The sequence below is a fragment of the Trichosurus vulpecula genome, chromosome 5 (genome assembly GCF_011100635.1).
Source record: "Trichosurus vulpecula isolate mTriVul1 chromosome 5, mTriVul1.pri, whole genome shotgun sequence".
Lineage (NCBI taxonomy): Eukaryota > Metazoa > Chordata > Mammalia > Diprotodontia > Phalangeridae > Trichosurus > Trichosurus vulpecula.
Window position 1 is genome coordinate 273,474,959 of NC_050577.1, and position 21,043 is coordinate 273,496,001.

Genomic DNA, 21,043 nt, shown 5'->3' on the forward strand with positions numbered 1-21,043 from the left:
TTGGGATTTCTGTAGACCCTGAGAAAAGGAGAGAATTCATCTCCCACAGGGAAAATTGCATGAGCAGAGGCCAGAGCAGGGAAAGGGCTCAGCCCATTCAGCTGATCAGACTGGACATGGGGGAGGAAGGATTATTTGTCTCATAGCATTATTTCCTGGTCCCAGAGGGGCCATAAAGACCTGTGGTGTCAGTTGACTTTCACAGATGGTGAAACTAGGGCACTGAGAAATTATACAACTTGCCCAAAGGTACATAGCTATTCACCCATAAAACAATGGGCAGAAACTGACCAGCTGACTCCTTTCAGCCCTGACTTAGCAGCAGCCTCACCACACATACTCCACTTTAACCTCCAGCCCCCTTTTCCTGTAGTTAAAGGTCCCCAAAGACCCAGGAGTCTATCTGCTAGGAGGGAGGGGGCAGATATGTGACGCATGCCCATTTCATGGATAGAAAAGGGATGAAGGGCAACCTCGGAATTAGGGGCAAAGTCTTCAGTGTTCCAGACTGGCTACTTCACTTGGTCCTGGGCCTACAATTGGACTCTTATTTCATAGAAACATGATCCTAGAATTGGAAGGGACACCCTCAGACCCTCTAGACCCATTTCCCTCTGTCAGCAGTAATCCCTTTGGCATCAGCCTTGACGTGCAGTCATCCAGTTTCTGATTAAATAGGCAAGCTTGTTTCATTTTTGGACAATTCTAATTGTCAGGAAGTTCTTCCTTTATATTGAGCCAAAGTTTGCCTCTTCAGTTCCCACCCATTGCTTCCAGTCTTACCTTCTAGGGCTAGAGTCTGACCTCTCAGTATTTGAAGGCAGAGATAATGTACCTTCTAAGTTTTCTGTTCTCCAGGCTAAACATCTCTAGGTCTTTGATCCATTCAGTTTGATTCCTGTGACTTCCTCCACCCTCCACCCCTGCTTTGGCTCTGGTTAGAGGAAGGGCATTGTGTTGGGCAAAGCCCACACCTTATCTGAGGACAAAATTTTGAGAAACCCAGCGTGCCTTTTGCATCTCTAACCCCTACCTACTATGCTAAACAAAGCACAGCATTTCTTTCATTCCTTGGTCTGTTTAGTCTGGAAAATGAAAACTCCCAGTTTCCCTTCATTCTAGAAGGATAGGATATTGAAGGGAAATATCATGGAGTTGATTCTTATGACCAGAACCTCACAGAAACCAGGCTATGGATCTAATGGAAGGGAGGCAGGAGATTTGCTAGAAACCAGGTAGTGGGTTATATGAAAAGCAGTCAACATCTCTCTGACCTTCCCCCTGACTCCCACCCCCTCTATGTGGGCTTTCTTGGAAGTCCACAGATGTAAGCCACAGACAATGGACCTTTTTTTTTTTTAAACTATGGTACCATGACACTTCTCTGTTATATATAGCTATTTTAAAAGCATATATTAAGTTTAACTCAATCGTTCCAACACTGGCCTTGTTTTTGTCCCTTTCTGAATTTCATTCCCCTCTCTTCTGTGTATTTTAAAAATGCTTTATTGATTTTTTTCCCTTTTTTTAGGGGGGCATGTGGCACTATGCCCCTCCTCTGACTTTCCATCATAACTCTTCACTCTCTCTAAATAAGAAATACACACATTGGCTATGCCTGGAAATGTGTGTTGCATTCTGCCCTGTCTGTCCCTCACCTCTCTGGCAAGAGATGGGAAGGAGGCATGATTCACTATCAATTCTCTCAAGTTAGGTTTGGTCATTGCACAGATCAGAGTTCTTGCAACTTTCACAGTTGTTTTTGTTTATAATAGCAGTCACGGTGGAAATTGTTCTCCTGGTTCTGTTCATGTCCCTCCTCCGTCACTCATACAGTTCAATAACACATGTACATTCCTATGTCATAATTTGGTCAGTCATCATCTTGTTGATAGACATCCACTTGATTTTAGTTCTATATAATGACAAAAAGTGCCACTAAAAGTGTTTTTATGCAAGTGGGTCATTTCCCTCTTTCTCTGATCAACTTGGGAGTACATAGCTGGTAGTGGTATTACTGAGTCAAAGAGTATGCACACTTTAGTGACTTTTGGGGATATGGTTCCAAATTGCTTTCCCCAATGGTTGGATCAGTTCACAACTCCACTAACAATGAATTAGTGTGTCTGTCCTTCCAAAACCCTTCCAATAATTGTCATTATCCTTTTTAGACAAAGGACTTTTCTGTCCTGGATAGCAGAAAGGGAGAGGAGAGTCCCCTTTCTAGGATGAGAGGAAGGGAAATGGGTGGGGTTAACAAGGGGTGGCCTGGTGGGGAAGGTCAATGTTAATTTAGCAGACCCCTCCTCATTCTCTGTTCTCATGCCCTTCTTCTTCTAAGTGCTAGGGATACAAAGGCCAAAGTCACCTCTCCCCTTTCCCTTCCCCCCCCCCCCTTCCCATCTTTTTTTTTCTTGCCCCTCTCTGTCATAGCCTTCTCCTTTTTGGAACCTTTTTCTCTTTGCCATGTCCTCTTTTCTTCCCCTCCTTGAAGCAACTGGGGGTCTTGGCATTTGAAGAGGATGTGGGATTGGGAAATGTCTTCCATGCCCAGTGAGCCAGGTCCCCCCAACCCCCAGGTCTAAGCAGTTGACAAAAAGGCTTCCATAAAAGGCCTGTCAGAGCTGTAGTGAATAGATTAATGAGATTTCCATCGGGAGACAGAGGACAATAGGATCCTCCCCTCCCAAGGCCCCTTTTGTCCCAGCCTGAGATATTGGGGGGTGGTGGTGTATGGAGAGTAGAGAATCTTTTAAAAAAATTTTTTTATTCTGAACTTAATTAATATCAACAAACATGAACATTTCAGGATAGAAGAAAAAAAGAAAGCAGATGGTATATGGAATTTTGAACTTCTGATGTGCACTGTTTGAGCTTTTGCCTTCCATGTCAGAGGTTCTCATCTTCTTTGTGTCATGGACCTCTCTGACCATCTGGTGAAACCTATGGACTCTTTCTCAGAATCATGTTTTTCAATAACCAAATGAAATGCTAAATTTTAGCTAGAGGCGAGTGAAAATGAAAAGGTAATTTTTTTTATATCTACCCCAAGTAGAGGACCCCTAAGAACTTTAACCCTAAATTAAGAACCCCTGCTCTACACACAGCTTGGTTATTGTTTTTTTTTTCAGATTAAAATTTAACAGAGTAACTATTTCTTGCATATCTGTGTCCACTTCTGCATTTTCTTCTTTTCTGTTTATTTTTAAATGATTTGTTTAAGCTCTTTTCTTTCTTTTCATGTTTTTAAAAAAAAATCATTCCCTCCATTACCCTTTGGCATTGCTTTCCTACTCTCCCCACTCCCAAAAAACAAAAAGAAAAGCTCTCCTTTAGAATAAAAAAGCATAGTCATGCAAAACAAATCCGCAATTCCAGCTGTGCTGGAGAAAGAATGCCTCATTGTGCACCCACCTCTAGTCCAGTGCCTCTCTGCCAGGAGGTGGGTGAGACTGTAAAATCTTCATGGAGGAAACCATGTCCCTTTATCACACCAGGATGGAGGGAGCCACATAGCTGCCTCCCCTCCTCCATGTGTTCTGGGCCTCCCAGTCATTGAATAACTTCAGAGTCAAGGGCCCTAGGTACTATGATGCCTTCAGTAGATTGAGCACTGGGCCTGGAATCAGGAGTTCAAATGCAACTTTAGACACTTGCTGACTGTGGGCAAGTGACTGAAGCTCTGTGTCTGCCTTGGTTTTCTCAACCGTAAAATGGCAACAATAAAACGAGGGTTATTGTGAGGACCAAATGAAATAGTGTGGTGAAGTGCTTAGCATAGAGCCTGGCACATAGTACTTAATAAATACTTGTCCCCTTCCCTTTCCCTTATAAATAGTGGTCATTTGTATGCCTTCGTAACTAAACTTCCTTAGATGGAGTCCTAAAGAAACTGCTTTATGCTAGTTTTTTTCCTTGGAAAACAGTGCAATAGGGAAGGTCCAATGTATATTCAGTGCCCCCCACCCCAGGAGAGAGGGAAAGCCCACCTATTAAGTTAGGGACTTAGCAGTAGGATCTAGAGCAGAGTTTTAGAGGCTATGGATTATTTCTTGGATAATCTGCCAGGAATTCGTTCTGTGACTTTGGACAAGGTGTTTCATTTCTCTGGGCCTCAGTTTCCTCGTCTGAAAAATGAAGTGCCAAGTCAGATACTTCACAATGGTTCATGTTTGTATGGGGCTTCCCAACCACTGTTGGGAAGGGAGTGCCGAAAGGAGTGTGGACACATTTGACAGATGAGCAAATAGGCCCAAGGAAGCCTGGGGGATTGCCTAGCGAGTGTTGGAAGAACTTTTCTGGCTCCAAGTCTACATTTTATACTCTATCACACTGACTCACCTAAATAAGCCAAGAGCAGGTATGTCATTTGGGTGCGGCCAGCTGTGAATAGCTCAGCTAGGACCAAGTAAGTATCAGCCAACTTGCCCCTGATCAGTCCGGCAAGATCTCCTGTGGTAGAATAAGGAAGAAGAGGTTTCAGAAGGCATTCATTCAACAAATATTGTTTGGGGGGCTAGAGCCTAACAATGTAAAAGCCATCTGGGGGATGTTGTTGTACGTCAAGATATGTAAGACTTGTCCCAGACCATGGAGAAAAAGGCTGGTGACATTTTGGAGAGCTAGTACTCTGGAAGTTTTTCAGGACCTGGAAGGGAAGGAAGCTTCCCTAAGCTACTACTAATTAGAAAAGCCCTTGGAAACCAAAATATTTAATTCTCGTATAGCAAGTTTGTGTGTGTGTGTGTGTGTGTGTGTGTGTGTGTGTGCGTGTGTGTGTTCAGCTATTTATTGATATTCAAAAATGTTTATCTTTTAAATGTATGTTTTAGTGGAAAACTCAGGAAACTGGTTTTATTTACCATGTAGACAGTTACATCTTTTTTTTTTTTTAAATAATCATATGTAGCCAGCAGGTGGTGATGTGTGGCAGGGTTTGTAAGTTTAAAATGGAAATCAAAAATGAAAGCCCAGCCCCCTCCACTTTTGTAATATTTGCATGGCAAGTCTTCCCAGAACATACTTTTATCCTCTTACCTAGATGAATTACTGTGTCAGCAAGGCAGTAATCACAATGTAGATGATAATTGTCAAAATGCCTATGTGGTTCTGTATCACAAAGTATATGAGACTCTCCACATAGAAGGTAGAAGAAATAAACCATTTATTCAGACACCAGAGGACCAAATCCCATAACCAGTAAACCCAATCCAAGGACCAAATCCCATAACCAGTAAGCCCAATCCATCACAGCAGCAAAGAATTCAGTACACAGTATCACAGCAGAGAACCAATCCATCCCACATCCTTCCACCCGCTGCTGGGGCTTTGCCACAAATACACTCATACGCACCACGTCTGCTCTTTCCCTCAGCTCTAACTGTAGTAACTGCTCTCTCAGCATTTTCTGTGACATAATTTCCTTTTCCTCTCAGCAAGTTGCTCCCACCACATGTGACTTAGGCTTCCGGTGATGTAGGCAGGTCACATGACCTATTAGTGGGTGGGAAAGCTCTTCAAATCTAAATTGCTATTACAACTACTCCACTACATTTGCTCCACCAAGCATGTTTCCTGGGGCAGCTAGGTGGTACAGCGTACAGAGTGCTAGACCTGGAGTCTTTGAGGAGACCTGAGTTCAAATCCAGCCTCAGACAACCACCAACTGTGTGAACTCAGGTCAAGTGACCCAACCCCTGTTTGCCTCAGTTTCCTCATCTGTAAAATGGGGGTAATAATAACACCTGCCTCCCAGTGGTGTTGTGAGGATCAACTGATATAATGATTACGTAGCACTTAGCACAGTGCCTGGCACACAGTAAGTGCTATACAAATGTTAATTATTATTATTGATTATCATTATTCCTTGCCCTCTTCCTTCCTTCTCAGGCCTGTAGCCCAAGAGGCTGGTCACCATATAGCAAGTTTAGAAGGAAAAAAGGAAGCTCTATTTCAGTTGACTTGCCAATGGAAATTGGGAATAAGTCCCTTTCCAGCCAGGAAGGCAGAGCAGGCAGAAGTGGGACAGGTTGGTTGATTTGCCGGAGGGGCAAGGTGGGGGACGGGGGGCAGGATGGAAAAGCCAGATATTCACCAGTTTCTTTTGGATTCAATCGAACAGTAATTTATTAGGGTCCTTCTATACACAAGGCATCAAGCTTAGGAGCTTAGTCTCTCTCAACATGGTTCATTCTTCCTCAGTCCTACCTTGGTTTATAGAGCAAAGGAGAGGAAAGGAACAACAGCCTTCAGGATCGTCCCTTTCATTTCATGTTTTAATTAGGCCATTGCCTAATTAAAGACCACAGGGTCTTTCCATTTGACTTACAGCTAAAATGTTCCACATGTATTGTCTCCCTTTCTCAGAATGGGAGCAAAGTCTATCTTACTTTTCTGTTTGTATCTCTGATACCTAGAGAGTGTTTTACATGTAGTGGACACTTAATGAATGCTTTTTTTAGTCATTCCTTCATCTCACAATAGGAATTCCATCTCTGCTTTTTTCCAAGTTGTTGATAAAAATTAATAGCAAAGGGCTAAGCACAGATTCCTAGAGTACTCCATTGACTTTCTTCCAAAATAGGGATGAATATTAAATAGTTAAGCCCGAAGTTGAACCAGTCTGAACTCAAAATCTAGTGCTCTTTTCACTAAGCTATGATATATATTTTTTTAAAAATAATTTCACATTTTTTGTATTTAGCATTTTATCTTCCCCTAATTGCATGTAAAAACATTTTTTTAACATTCATATAAAAAATGTTGAGCTTCAAATTCTCTCCCTCCTCACCCTTCTCATTAAGAAGGCAAGCAATTCCATATAGGTTATGCATGTGCAGTCATAACATTCATTTAAAAAAATTTTGAGTTCCAAATTCTCTCCCTTCTTCTAGCACCTTTTCCACCCAAAAGCGATGATATATCCTAAAAGAGTGAGGTCAATGGGTCTGTCATGTGTCTCTTTAATAATAGGGAGACTTGACAGAAAAATGAATGTGTTTGGAGAAAGGATAGGCAAAGTAAAATGGGGAGTCAGTGTCAGTTAGAACATTTAAGTAATTCCACTGTGGTTGGCTGGCCCTTGGGAGCCTGGGGACCTCTTTGGCTCCGATTTATCCACTTCATTGTTTGTATCCGATGGGGTGGAGTGTGATATGAGGAGCTGTGACTGCCAGAATACCTTGAGGATAAGGTATAGAGCCAGCTGTCAGGAACCACTTGCCCAAGTCTATGCCTCCGTGTAAATGAAGGATCATTCATTGGATTTGAAGCTAGAAACTTTTGAGATAATCTAGTCCACCCCTTTCATTTTATAGATAAGGTAAGTGTTCAGAGAAAGACTCCACGGACTCCAGTTCTATGGGGCACATATCAGTTTGGGCAGGATGGGAAACAGACATGAAATTCTGAAGACTAAGCTGGAAGTTCCTGTGAGGAGTGGAAAGGGGAATTTTCTAATGAGACTGATACATTAGCTAAGGGAATTAATTACCCAGCTTCGATTTTTAAAAGACATAGGAGACAACTGCCCTTGATTCCATCCTCTCCTGTCTTCTCCAGTGGATTCTCCCCTTAATCACCTTTCTCCTCTTGCTAAACTTCAGTCTCTCCCTATACTAAATGAGGTAACATATATAAAGATCTTCATAAACCTTAAAGTCCTACGTAAATGCTAGCTAATGGCATCATTTTGTTGTCGTTAATGGTGTTATTATGTACTGGTTCCTTTCCCATGGTCTACAAACGGCTTGAGTCTTCCTCATTCTTAAAAAAAAACCCATAACCAAAAACCTTCATTAGACCCTCAAGCTATTGTCCTGTATCCCTCCTCCCTTTCTCTACTGAGCTCATAGCAAAAGCTATTCTCACTTGTCACCTCCACTTCCTCTCTTCTCACTTACTTCTCAACAAATCTGGCCTCTGACCTCATCACTCAACTGAACCTGCTCTCTCCAAAGCTACTAGTGATCTCTTAATTGCCAGATCCAATGACCTTTTCTCAGTCCTCATCCTTCTTGACCTCTCTCTGCAGCCTTTGACACTGTTGGCCACCCTCCCCTCCTATATACTTTCTCTTCTCTGGGTTTTCTTGACGTTACTCTCTCCAGGTTCTCCTGTCTCTCTCACTGCTCTTTTTCGGTCTCCTTTGCTGACTAATTGCTATACTGGCCTCTAAACATGGGTATACCACAAGGCTGAGCACCCCCTTCTCTGTCTCTCTTCTCTCTGTGTCTTTCTCTGTGTCTCTCCTTTCCATCTCTGTCTCTCTCCTTCTCTCCCTTCCCTCTGTCTACCCTACTTCTTTCTGACCTTATCAGTTCCTACGGGTTTAATTATGCAGATGACTATGCAAATGATTCATCGATCTATATATTCGGTCTTAGTCTCTCTTCTGAGCTATTCTGGGTCTTTCTTCTGTCACAAATCACATTTTCATATACATGTCCCAGAACCATCTAAAACTCAACATGCCCAAAGCAGAACTCACTCTCTTTCCCCCCACCCCATCCCTGTCTCTGCCAAGAGCAGGACCGTTTTTCCAGTTTCCCACATCAGCAACCTTGGCATTATTCTAGATTGCTCATTCTCCCTTTCCCCATATCCAGTCAGTCACCATATCTTCTTGCCATTTCTATGTCCACAGCATCTTTCTCCTCATAGCTCTTCTCTCTATTCATACAACTACCACCTTAGTTCATCACCTCTCAATTACATTATCAGTTTTTTTTTTTTCCCAATCGGTCTCTGTCTCAAGTCATTCTCTAGACTTCTCTCTCTCTTCTCCAATAGCTTTACCACTCAGGAAATCTATCTGCCCTTAGTCCCTATCCCCTTACTGATGTGTTGCTGGCCTGGGCCACCATTTCATGAGAGGCCCTAACCATGCTCACTTCATTCCTCAGTTGGCCCCCTCTTGGGGCTTCTCTCCTGATGCCTTGCTTTTCACTTCCCTTTGTGTATTATCTTCCCCCATTAGAATATAAGCTCCTTGAAGGTAGAGATTGTCTTTTTTGTATATTTTTGTATTCACAATATTTACCACTAAGTGCTGGCTTTCTCTCTCTCTCTCTCTCTCTCTCTCTCTCTCTCTCTCTCTCTCTCTCTCTCTCTCTCTCTCCCTCTCCCTCTCTCTCTCTCTCCCCTCTGTCCCCTCTCTTTCTCCCTCTTTCTGTCTAATCTGTTTGACTAATCTGTCTGTCTAATCTATCTGTCTGACTAATCTACTTGTCTCTTACCTATTTATCTGTCTAATCTATATATCTCTCTATGTCTTTCTAATCTATCTGTCTAACCTATTTTTCTATTTGTCTGTGTGATATATGTCCGTCTCTCTAGTCTGTCTTTCTGTCTATCTGTGTCTCTGCCTGCCTGCCTGCCTGTCTAATGTCTCTCTGTCTCTGTCTATCTGTCTGTCTATCTATCTATCTATCTGTCTATCTATCTACCTACCTACCTATGTCTGTCTAATCTATTTGTCTGTCTTATTTGTCTATCTGTCTGATCTATGTCTATCTAATCTGTTTTTCTATTCATCTATCCATCCATCTATCTATCTAGCAATATAGCACCTTTCCCCAATCACCCTTGCACAGGGTTCATGCTAATCTTTTCTGTACCATTCCAATATTGGTATGTGTTGCCAAAGCGAGCACGCCTTCAAGCATTTAAAGGGCTGTCATATGAAAGAAACATTGAACTGGGTCTGCTTAACCAGAGTCATGCTGATGAAATATTTAACAAATGGCTCTCTGCATGCTTTTAAATTTAATCTGCATTATTAACATTTTCTCCATCCCTTTCTTAAGTCTAGACAATCAAAAAAACAATAAATCAAGCCCCGAGTTGTAATGTTTGTGATTTCCAGGGTATAAATGCTCACAATGAAAATTTCAAAGCCAGCCAGTCCCAACTGCCTATAACACCCCCTGACTTGGCCCTGGAGTGTCAAGGTACTGGAGGAAAGATGTAGAGCATTTAGGCTTGATATAAGGAAGAACTTTCTAATCGTGAAAGCTGTTCCAAAGTATGTGCCTTTGAAGGTGGTGAGTTCCCTGTAAGTGAAAGTCTTCAGGCAAAGGCTGGGTTGCTTAGGTTGTACAGGAGACTCTTCAGGTCCCAGTGGGTTTAGATGGCCTTTTTGGCCCCTTCCAAATATGAAATTCTGAGATTCTGTGAAACCGAGGACCAGAAATGACAACCAGCTTGGCCAGTCATTCAGATTATATGTACCAGAATATGGCTTTGAACCTAGGTCAAATGATTTCAAATCCATTGCTCCTTCCATATGTGGGTATTGGTTTGTACTTTGATGTATATGTAGATGTGTGTGCGTACATAGCTTTGACAATGTATTCTGGGTTGAATGTGTTTATACCTGTGCATATATGTCTGTGTTCATGGCCAACTGTCTCATTTTGTAAGGGAGAAACCAGGGTTTCAGAACAGGGAGGTGACTTACTTAGGGTCATACAACTACCTAGAGGCAGAGGCAGGAAGGAGAGCCTACGTATGGATAAAGGAATCAACATGTGGTGTTTCTGGTGAGTGTATACGATGCTGCCAAGAGGGATGCTCCAGGTTTGCCCTATTGGCTTACATTGTTCTATATGCATCTGTATGTACATTCATGTATATTATAGCTGTAAGGGGCCCGGGTGATCTGGGGCATTCCAACCAGTCTGATCCAGCTTCCCCTCCAAAAAGGGACATGTTCCAAGCATTCAGGAAGTCCCCTACCTATGAACCTAAAATCTGTGGGATCTCAGACGGTTGTCCAGATTTGTGCCATAATAGAATAATTAGCTTGAATCTCTTAAAGCCAAACCAAACCTTGTAAGAGCCTCAAAGATGGGTGGGCTCCTAAAGAGGGATTAGGCACTTGAGGCTGATTATAAATTAACCCCTTGTATCCTGGATGAGCCCCTAAGGTATATAACCCATGCTCTGGGGTCACATAGGCCAGGGGTCAACAAATCTGACTCTGCCTGTTTCTAAGACCCTTTTTAGCTCCAAGGGGAGGATTTGACAGCTGGGAAACCCGGCTGGAGGCTGGCTAGGTCTGCCCCTGGTTGATGCCTTCTCTGGACTGAGCAGCCTTGGCGAGGCCTAGGTTTGGGTTTCCCAGACTCCTTTCTTCTGTTTCTCCAGCTCTGTCGAAGATGCACTGGACACCAGAACATGCCCAGCCCCTCAACCAGTGGCCAGATCAGCACCTGGACGTCTCTTCTACCACTCCGTCACCAGCCCACAAGTTGGAACTGCCCTCTGCAGGCCGTCCACGATGCCACTACGCCTGGGCCCATGATGACATCTCTACCCTCACAGCCTCCAATCTGCTCAAGCGCTACGCTGAGAAGTACTCTGGGGTCCTCAGCTCTCCCTATGACAGGCCTGCCCTGGGTGGCTATGCTGAAGGCACTTTTGGGGCCATCAATGGAGCCAAGGGAGATATGGAGTCCTGGCCTGGGACACCCGGGACAGAGCCACCATACCCAGTTACTTCCCTCCATGAGGGTCTCCCAGGAACCAAGTCAGCCAGTGGGGGTGTTGGAGGGGGGCCAGGAGGCCTAGGAGGGTCTCCTGTATTAGCCGGGAATCTTCCTGAACCTCTATACACTGGCAATGCCTGTGGGGGGCCATCTGGAGGGCCAGAGTATGGTCCTGGATATGGTGGGGGGTACCTTGCCACTGGCTACTGTGGGCAAACAAGTGCAGCTTTGCCCCACCCACCCTCAGCAGGGCTCCTACAACCTCCTCCTCCCCCTGGCTATGGCCCCTCCAGCTCCCTGTATAATTACCCCTCAGGGGGCTATGCAGCCCAGCCTGGATTTGGGGGCCTCCCCCCACCTCCACCCCCTGCCCCTTACCTTTCCTCAGGTCTGGCAACACCCACTCCCTTACCCCCACCAGCCCCTGCCCCACCAACACCTGCCGCCTACAGTTTCCAGCCCCCTCCACCAGGGAGTGAGCCAGGCATTTCACTAAAGCGTAAAGCATTTGATGAAGGTGGAGAAGGCCGGTACCACAAGTATGGCTATGAGCCTACCAAGCCCCCCATCCCTGATGGCCCTTCTTACCCTCCTTCAAACAACAATGGTGAATGCCAAGGCAATGGGTTCCGAGGGAAGCTGCCAGGGACCAGGGAGGAGGTGTCAGGAAAGTATGGTGGTGGAGGGGGCCCTTCTCTCAAGGTGTTGGGCTCTCCAGCCTACACCCCACACCAGGAGTCTTTTGAGAAGTTCCCTGAGCGGGTGTCGGTGGAGCGAGGGTTGGCCCCAACCTCTCGGGGGGGCTTTGCTGTCCCAGGGGAGCCTCCCAAGGGTGTGGACCCTGTGGCTCTGGAGCTAGTGACCAGCAAGATGGTGGACTGTGGCCCCCCAGTGCAGTGGGCCGACATCGCCGGGCAGGGCCCCCTCAAGGCTGCCCTCGAAGAAGAGCTGGTGTGGCCCATGTTGAGACCAGCCACGTATTCACGTGGGCCTTGCCCACCTCGGACTCTGCTGCTTTTTGGCCCTCGGGGTGCAGGCAAGTCCCTCCTGGGCCGGTGCCTCTCCACCCAGCTGGGCTCCATGCTGCTGCGTCTGAGTGGGGCAGCCTTGGCAGCCCAGGGTGCAGGGGAAGGTGGGCGTCTGCTCCAAGCTGCCTTCTTTGCTGCCCGATGCCGTCCACCTGCTGTGCTGGTGATCAGCGAGCTGGAAGCCCTTCTGCCTGCCCAGGATGAGGCCCCTGCCTCTGGAAGCCTGCAGGCCCAGCTCTTGGCTTACCTGGATGGGGGGGGCGGCACTAGTGGGGAGGGGGTGGTGGTGGTGGGCACCACACCCCGACCTGGGGCACTGGATGAGGCTGCCCGCAGGCGCTTTGCTCACCGATTCTATGTGTCCCTCCCTGATGCATCTGCCCGTGGGCAGATCCTCCAGCGGGCACTTGCCCAGCAGGGTTGTGGGCTGAGTGAGGGGGAGCTTTCAGCTCTGGTGCGAGGCACACAGGGATACTCAGGGGGTGAACTGGTACAGCTGTGCCAGCAGGCAGTGGCCAGAGCTGGGGCTGGAGCTGGGGGAGGCCTCCCAGGGTTGCAGCCAGCCCCCTCCTACAAAGACTTTGAGGCAGCCTTGGCCAAAGTGTGTCCCCAAGCCTCCCCCAAGGAGTTGGACTTGTACGTAGAATGGGACAAGATGTACGGCTCAGGACATTGATTATGGGTTGGGAGGTGCCCCCTCCGACCCCTCTCCTTAGCAGGGAACAATGACTACTCTGGGGTGTCTCTGTAACCAGGCTGATATCAGGGAGGGGTACATGGGAAGAATGTAGGGAGGGTGGGGAGGGAGGGGGAATTGGCATGAGCTTCTTCCTTCTGTGGTCAGGAAGATGCTTTGGGTCTGCCTGGTCACCCAGGGAAGGCTCAACATACTCAGGTCTCTACTATTTATTACTCCAGCCCTGGGCTAAGTGACCTCAGGTCCCAGGAACCTTTCTTTCCTCTTAGCTCTCTGTCTCCCCACTGTCTCATCTCCATCTTTACCAGCCTCGTTCTTATTGCCTTTTCACCTCTCGTCTTTCTGGGCCTCTTCCAGGCTCTCATCCCTCCTTCCCCCCCAGATCTCTTTCCCTTTCCCTCAGTCTTTTTGTGTTTCTTTCCTCCCGTCTTGTTAAGTGCCCTCTCTTTCGGTGTCTGCCTTCATCTCTTGTCTCTTCACCTCTGATTTTCTGTCCTAGCAGATATCTAGAGGAATATTCATGAATAGCAGACAAAGGGGTCTATAGCCTCTGTCTGCTCTGCTCTTAAAGGTCCCAGAAATTGGGAAATAATTCCATGTCTCCTTCCTGGGACCCCTACTCTGCTACCCCAGGCTACCCTCTGGCCTGGGGGAGCGACAAAAAGGCCAAATAATACCCCAAGGGAGGGACTTTTGGAGTGGGGGGAGTAGCGTGTTTAAGATTCTATACCTCCCTATTATTTTTGTAAGGTTTGTAGAAGTTGCTGTTTTCTGTCTTTTTTTTTAATGACTCAGGAAGAAACCCCAGAAAGAATGTCTTTGAATTTAGCTGCTCCCCTATGTTCCCCATTGGAGCTGAGAGCAACTTCTCCCCAAAAGGGCTTAGGAAGTGGGACTAGCATCAGCAACTCCTTGACCCTGGCCCTTCTCCCGACTCCTTGCTCTTTCTGGAAGGGAAGCTGAATGTATTTCTGGGGCTTCCTTTCCAGGTCTGAGGCCATAAAAGTATAGGGGTTTGGGGCAAGTTGCTGGGTTTGGTTGTTTAAGGCAGGTGATTTTCCCTACCCCTTATTTCTCTCCATCTTGGACATCCTCATATCCCCCGATCCCTTTCTCCCTGCCTGTCTCCTGCTGGATTCTGTAGAGAAGTTGTGAGTTTTGAAAAAGCTATCTGAAAAAAAAAGACCCAAACCCTACCCTGTATCCTAATTCAGAAGCTCTGTGTGCTGGTCATCTCTGGAGCTAGGAGAAGGAAGCAGTCCTGATGGTTTGGCAGGAGTTCAGGGGGCTCTAATGGCTGGTGGCTAGGAAGGGAAGATCCTTGAAAAGTCACCTCATCTCACCTCCTGGGATTTAGGATCCTGTACTTCATTCGGATGTAAATTTGTGCTAAGATGTCTCTGGAAGGGTTTTTTTAGTTGGTGGGAAGAGGGAGGCAGCAGTGGTGCCTAGTAGGGGCCCATAAACACATGGGCAAATAGTTCTCAGCACTACCTTAGAAGGTTTAGGGAAAGCTGAGTTTTCCAGAGTTGGAATGGAAAGAAGATTGGTGTCCTGGTTTTAATAATAAGGAAAATGCAGTCTTAGGGTCCTGGATTAGAACGGCTGAGGAGGAAAGCAGGCAGCTAACAATGAAGGGAAATTTTTGTTTGCTCCTTCCCCCCCTCTACTCCCACCCATACCAGGGATTCCCAGAAGTGGCATCCTTGGCAGCTTTGCCTCCTCTCATGGACATTCCTCTCCTGAGAACTGACTGAAAACCCAAGGGATCTTCCCCACTCTGTCCATCTCTCAAAGTGCAGGGGATTCAGGGTGGGGATTCAGGTCCAAGTCCAAGTTTTACAGAACAAATCTTTTTATTAAGAGGATTTGTTCTGTGAAGTTTGGATTCAGTCAAAGGGCCTCATTTGAAGACCTAGAGGGCCACATGTGGCCTCGAGGTCACAGGTTCCCCACCCCTGAGCTAGACAGTCGCAAGGGTGAATAAGAGATTTTTGTATTCCTTCTGCCTTTGGGGTGTTTGTACTAAGCTCCTCCCCAATCATTTCCCCTTTTCCTCCATCTCACTGGGAAACCAGACTATGGGAATCTTTATCTCAGAGATTCAGATGCTTCCCTCCTCCTCACACATCCAAATGCCCAGGGCTCTTCTTGTACTAACCCATATGTGGCTGTGACTGATGGAAGGTGTTTCTGTGCCTTGGTCTATGAAACTAGGAGTAGGGACAGTCATTATTTCAGATTTAGGCTCATCCAGATTTAGTTCAGATTTCAGATTGATTTCCTGATAACCTCCCCCTGCCCTGTCTCTGCCTCACCCATTTTCTTTCTCCTTTCCCTGTCTGCAGGTCCTCAATTACTTTTCCATTCCTATCTCAAACTATCCCCATTGACCTACCCTCATCATCCCTAGACTCCCTGAGTGTTAATCCTGGGATGAAGGATGCTCTAAATGGGACCCCTCCCTTCTAAATGAAGCCAGCTGTTCCCATGGTCCCCAAGGAGGTGGCCTAGCCTGTAACAGTGGCCTTTCTTGACCCAATCATCAAGCAACCTGAAATTAACCTAAGCCTCCCCAGTGGGTGTCTCTCCTGGTGTTTGCTCTTGAAAGAGGGGTTAAGAGAAGAGATAGGAATTCACACTGTCCAGACTAGGCCCTATGCAAACTGCATGGCCAAGAAGAACCATGGCAAAGGTCATTCAGCTTCCCCAGTTGCTAGGCTTAGGTCAGAAGCCTGGTATTTACATTTAGGCTGAAGCAGAGATCTCAAGAGGGGATGCTGGGGCGTCTCTGAGATCCTCCCCAGAGGGCTGTGGTGAGAGAAGTTCTGGGCCACTCAGGATCTAGCTGCCCCATTCTGTTTCTTCATTCAGGCCTTGCTTACCTGGCTTGGCAGGGTCTGTCCAGACCCTGGGGAGGCTCTGTCCTGCCTGGGAGGCTCTGTCCGAGGTCCTGCCCTGGGAGTGGAAAAGGGAATATCCCTCCCTAGTTTCAGTTCTCCCTTTCCTCCATCTGTCACTCCCCTCCCACCCCTTATTTCTATCTAACCCTTCCTCCTTTTTTAACCTTAATTATCATTTCTTCTTCCCTCCCCTATAAATCTAACCCTGCCCCTTGGCTCCTCAGTAACAGCAGGATTATTCATATCACACAGGAAAAAACATAGGGAGGACCAGGGGAGAGAAGAGATTTGCAGGTTCCCACTCAAACTTTTTTTGGTGGGGGACTGGGAGAGAATGAGCCTAGGTCCTGGAGGGGTGGGTGGGTAGCACTGGTTTTACAGATTTCCAATAAAAAACCCAGGGAATTGACCTCTGATTTGTGGACTTGGCTCTCTGGCAAAGATAAGTATAAAGATCCCTCATGGACTGCTCCCTCCCCACCCAGGAGGCCCCAGGGATTCTCTCTTTTGCTGGATACTCCCCCCACCCCACATTATTATACTCTCCACTGTTTACCCACAGACCCCACTTTGCACATGGGGAAAGTTCCCCCTCACCTCCCCCATATCCCCAAGATGTCTCGTCTACCCATCTATATAACGGGGACACAGAGATACACCTACCTCAAGGGGAATTGGGTGGGGAGGAGGGCTAAAACATCTTCAGGTGACAGTGGAGCTGAAGATTTCAGGTCATGGGGGCGGGGTTGGAAGGGTTTACCAAAGAATCCAGGGGCAGGGGGTCTGGGAGGGGCCAGTGCCCTACTTTACCAACTGGTCCTTTTCTTCTTCCTCTTGGATTTTGTTGGGGGAGGGGGTGTGTAACTAACCATTTCTACCTCATTTTGCAATGTATTGTACGTGGGCATATTTATCTCCTGTCTGACCCATGCTCTGGAGTTGTGGTCTGTCTACCTCAAAAAAAAAAACTGTATTTTAAAGAAAAAAAAATTGTATTACACAGTATTAAAGAGATGATGTGAGGTGCCAGTGGTTTTCTTGGGGAACTTACTAGGGCTGGGGTGGGAGGAGGGCAGTGGTGAAATGAGCACCTGGGAAGGGTGGTCACAGGTAGAGCCTGAATGGATATCTGGTCTTTCTTCATGCAACAAACAAAGATTTCTTGGGTGCCTACCAGTGTGCCTGGCTCTGTCTGGTTTGAATTTGTGTTACTTAAACCTCCACTGAAGTCTTACTAACATGACTTACCCCAGTAATCGGGTTGCATTCTTGAAGACTATGCAAACAGTTAAGTAAGCTCTTGGCAGGTCCAAGATCTTAACAAGCTTAAAAGTCTTGGAGTGTGACTCCAGAGACAGACCATGTATGTCTCAATGAGGAGCTAAGTTCACAGAGGCTCATGGCCAGACTGGCCACAGAGTGATGCTTCTTTTGGCCCCAGGAACTCCTGAAAAACAGTTGACTACATCATATGTTCTATATCAGTGGAAGAAATACCCACAGGGTGAAAATCACAAATCCTTGAACTACTGGAATGTTATTGGGTCAAGTCCAGGAAGATTTCTTGAGCGTCTGCTCAATAATAGCTCGCATTTATAAAGTGCTTTACAAATATCTCATTGGATCCTCACAGCAACTGAGTTAAAGTGCTATTATCTTGATTTTGCAAATGAGGTGGGCAGAGGTTAAATGACTTGCCAATGGTCACATAGTAAGTGTCTGAGGTGGGATTTGAACTCCAGTCTTCTCAATTCTGAGTCCTATCCACTGAACCACCTATGTGATATCAGTCAAGCTTACCAAGTGTTTACTGCATACACATCAGCTCTTCATGTCCATTTCTTCTGTAACTAAGAAGGCAGTACTGTAGTTATTCAGGAGTAACTCTGCTCCTGGGCACATCCCTTCCCCACCTGGGTTTTAGTTTCTGTAGCTGTATATTGAGAAGTCAGACTCCATACTCTCTGAGACCCCTTTCAGCCTATGGTTCCTAATATAGTATAAAATGTGCTAAATTATGCAGCCCAACCTATGAATTCGAGGCTGAGTTCTAAGGAGGGGGCCAATGAGAGCCAGAGTAATTGCGGAGGGCTTCGTGGAGGAGGTGAGGTAAACCTTTTAGGACAAGGGGTATTTAAATAATGGTGGGATGGGTAGGTACTGAGATGGAGTGTGTGAGTCATAGAACATCAAAATTGGAAGGCACTTTAAAGGTCATCTCATATTACAGATGAGGAAACCACGGCTCAGAGGGTTTTCGATTTGCCCAGGGGCTTGCAATGGCAGATCCTAGATTAAAAGCCAGGTTCTCTGGCACCCATATCAGTATCCTTTCTCCTGCTGTCTGTGAATTCTCTCCTGATGTATCCATCCTGTGTGGTTGTGTGGATATTGAGTGGTTAAGTTGTTCCTGCATGGGAGTGGAGTTCTGTCAGTCTATCCATACAACCTGCACACACAGGTATGTACATATGTGTCTGGTAGTATCCTCCTTTCATTGGGAGTACTAGACCTTTATGTGTCTTATTTTTTGTGTATTTGTGTGTGATGGCACATCTCTACATGAAGGAGACAAGACCCTGTGTCTTTATGTCTCTGCATACCCATAGCCTCTGTCCTCCCTAATGATTAGGGTTGGACTCTGGCACAACTTTTGACTCACCCCCTGGGCTGGGCAGACAGACCTTCCTCTACTTCCTCCCACAATATCCAGCTGATCACAGCCTGCCAAGGGAACACTCCTTCCTTTGCTACATCTTTTCTCCCTTCTTCCCAGGGGAAGAAGGGGAGACAGGCTCACTTTCTTCCAAGGGCATTCACCAGCTCAGTCCTGAATAGGAGGTAGAGGGTCCTGAGGGAAAAGGGAGGGAGGAAAAAGAAGAGGGAGAATGAGAACTAAGAGGGAGGAAGAGCAGAGGTCAAGGGCCTATACTGACTGGATACTAGCTCTTGGATCACAAAATTTGCACCTGAAAAGAACCTTAGGGATAATTTATTCCAAATCCATCATAGAAAGGAAATGGATGGATTTCTGTCCATTTTTGGGAAAGGGAGTGTGCCCTATGGGGAGCTGAGTGGAGATTGCTGTTCTGTAAAGTGCTTTGAGATCCCATGGGATACCATTTGGTTGAACCCTGATGCCATCCTTGGGGCTGGAGAGTGGTCCAGGTTTGACCTAAGTGCTATACATGCATAATTGGGGATGGGGCAGGGGGAGGAGGGAAGAGAACTTTATTTTTAAAATAAACCCTGAAACAAATCTGAAGCCTCTATGAAGTATCCTGCTCTGATACCTCAGGATGACAGACAATCTTAGGTCACAGAGTCATATTACTTTAGACTCTAGGGAAGGAACCTCAGTGCTTATCTGGACAAACCTCTGTCCCTATGGAAAAAAAAAATCTTTCCACAAAATCCTGAACTTAGCTGTTGGGCAAAGCCCAACCCTGTGGAACCCTGGCCCAAGCCTGCACCTCCCACCCCAAGACCCGACTACGTTGTCCATCTCATAAAATGACCCTAGGACACAAGCGTCCCTGCTATTTTTCCTCAGTAGGGAAGCCTAAGCAAAGAAGGCAGCAGCCTCAAAAGCCAAATACTGCTGAAGTACGAATAACAGAATTTTAGAGGAGGGATTTTGTCCCTTCCCTACCCCCATGTAAAGGGAAAATCAAGGAAAGAAACAGGATTTGCCTGAAGTCCTACTGAAAGCAAGACAACCTTTGTCCCAGAGTCCCTCCCTTGTCCCACCATGTAATTGTGGAGGCCACAAGCAGAGATTCACCTAAATGAAAAGCATGACCTTAGGGAGATTTGCATACTGGTAGTCTTTTGTCATTAAGAGGTTTTAACTAAAAGGAAGTGTGGCATAATGGAACGCAAGTTAGGAGGCTTAGGCACGAAACCCATCTTAGATGTTTTTGTGCTGTGATCATGGGTACTTCATGGGAACCTTAGTTTGTTTATCTTTAAAATGGGTGTAATAATTCCTATACTGTCTACTTCATTGGATTATCGTCAGGAAAATTCTGTTAAAATTCTGTAAAAATTTCTGTATTGCCTACTGTTATGATAGGCAGAAAATGCCAATGGAAACCTTATGTGTCTCCACTTTAAGTGGCTGGGATAGGTGATGTATTTAGGGATTGCAGGAGGAAGGCACCATCGAAAGTGGCCTTGGCCCCCTCTCTACGTGGAAATTTAGTTCTTTGTGACCCCTCCAGTACTAAAAGGCAGAGGGGAGAAGTGGTCCTTTATCACTCTCCCCCTCCGACACCCACCTGGGCATTTTGAGTTTTAGGACTCTTAAAAAGGAATTCACCTTAAAAAGGAATTCATTATTATCGGTTGGGTGTGGTCTCCGGGGCTATGAGTGCAAGACAGGAAAAGGTAAGAGGGAGGAGAGGAGATGAGGAACCCAAGGAGAGCCAGGAGACTTGGGTTCTAGTCTTAGTTCTGCCCTTAAGTTCATTGTGTTTCCTGTCTCTTGGCTTGAGTTTCCTCTTGGGAAGAAAGAGGACATAGGACTAGGTAACCTCCAAGACCTCTTCCCAGGCTAAATCTATGATCTTCTAGGCTCCAAGGTTTCTACATTCTTTTTTAGGAAAACATTAAAGGATGGGAGAGACAGGCAAAGACAAGGGTATAAGAGAAAACGGGATTGGCATAAAAATTACTATAGTATAAAGTGCACTGAGATTTCAGGGTGGCTGACACTCCTGAAGGGTCCAAGAGTGTAGCCAAAGAGTACCTAAGAGTGTCAGCCATGGCCTGACTCCGAAAAATCAGAAACAGGGATACTTTACTGCTTGTAAACAAGATCTGGGTGTCTCAAGGGGGAACGCGGGGCAAAGCCAGTACAGCAGCCACTCTTCCCCATTGTCCTCTGTGTTCTGAGCGTCCTCCCCCCCACTGCCCCTCGAATTT

The 21,043-nt window shown here is 46.2% G+C and overlaps 1 protein-coding gene and 1 pseudogene across 1 annotated transcript in view; one reads left to right on the forward strand and one right to left on the reverse strand.

The window, feature by feature from the left end:
- Positions 1-13,290, forward strand: part of FIGNL2 (fidgetin like 2) — a 49,128-nt gene extending 35,838 nt beyond the window's left edge. The window contains exon 2 of the mRNA XM_036758737.1: positions 11,149-13,290. Within this exon, the coding sequence (XP_036614632.1) occupies positions 11,160-13,193 (2,034 nt within the window). The 5' untranslated portion in view covers positions 11,149-11,159 and the 3' untranslated portion in view covers positions 13,194-13,290. The remainder of the gene's footprint in view (positions 1-11,148) is intronic.
- On the reverse strand, positions 9,557-9,653 carry LOC118852467 (annotated as a pseudogene).
- Positions 13,291-21,043: the final 7,753 nt, after the last annotated feature.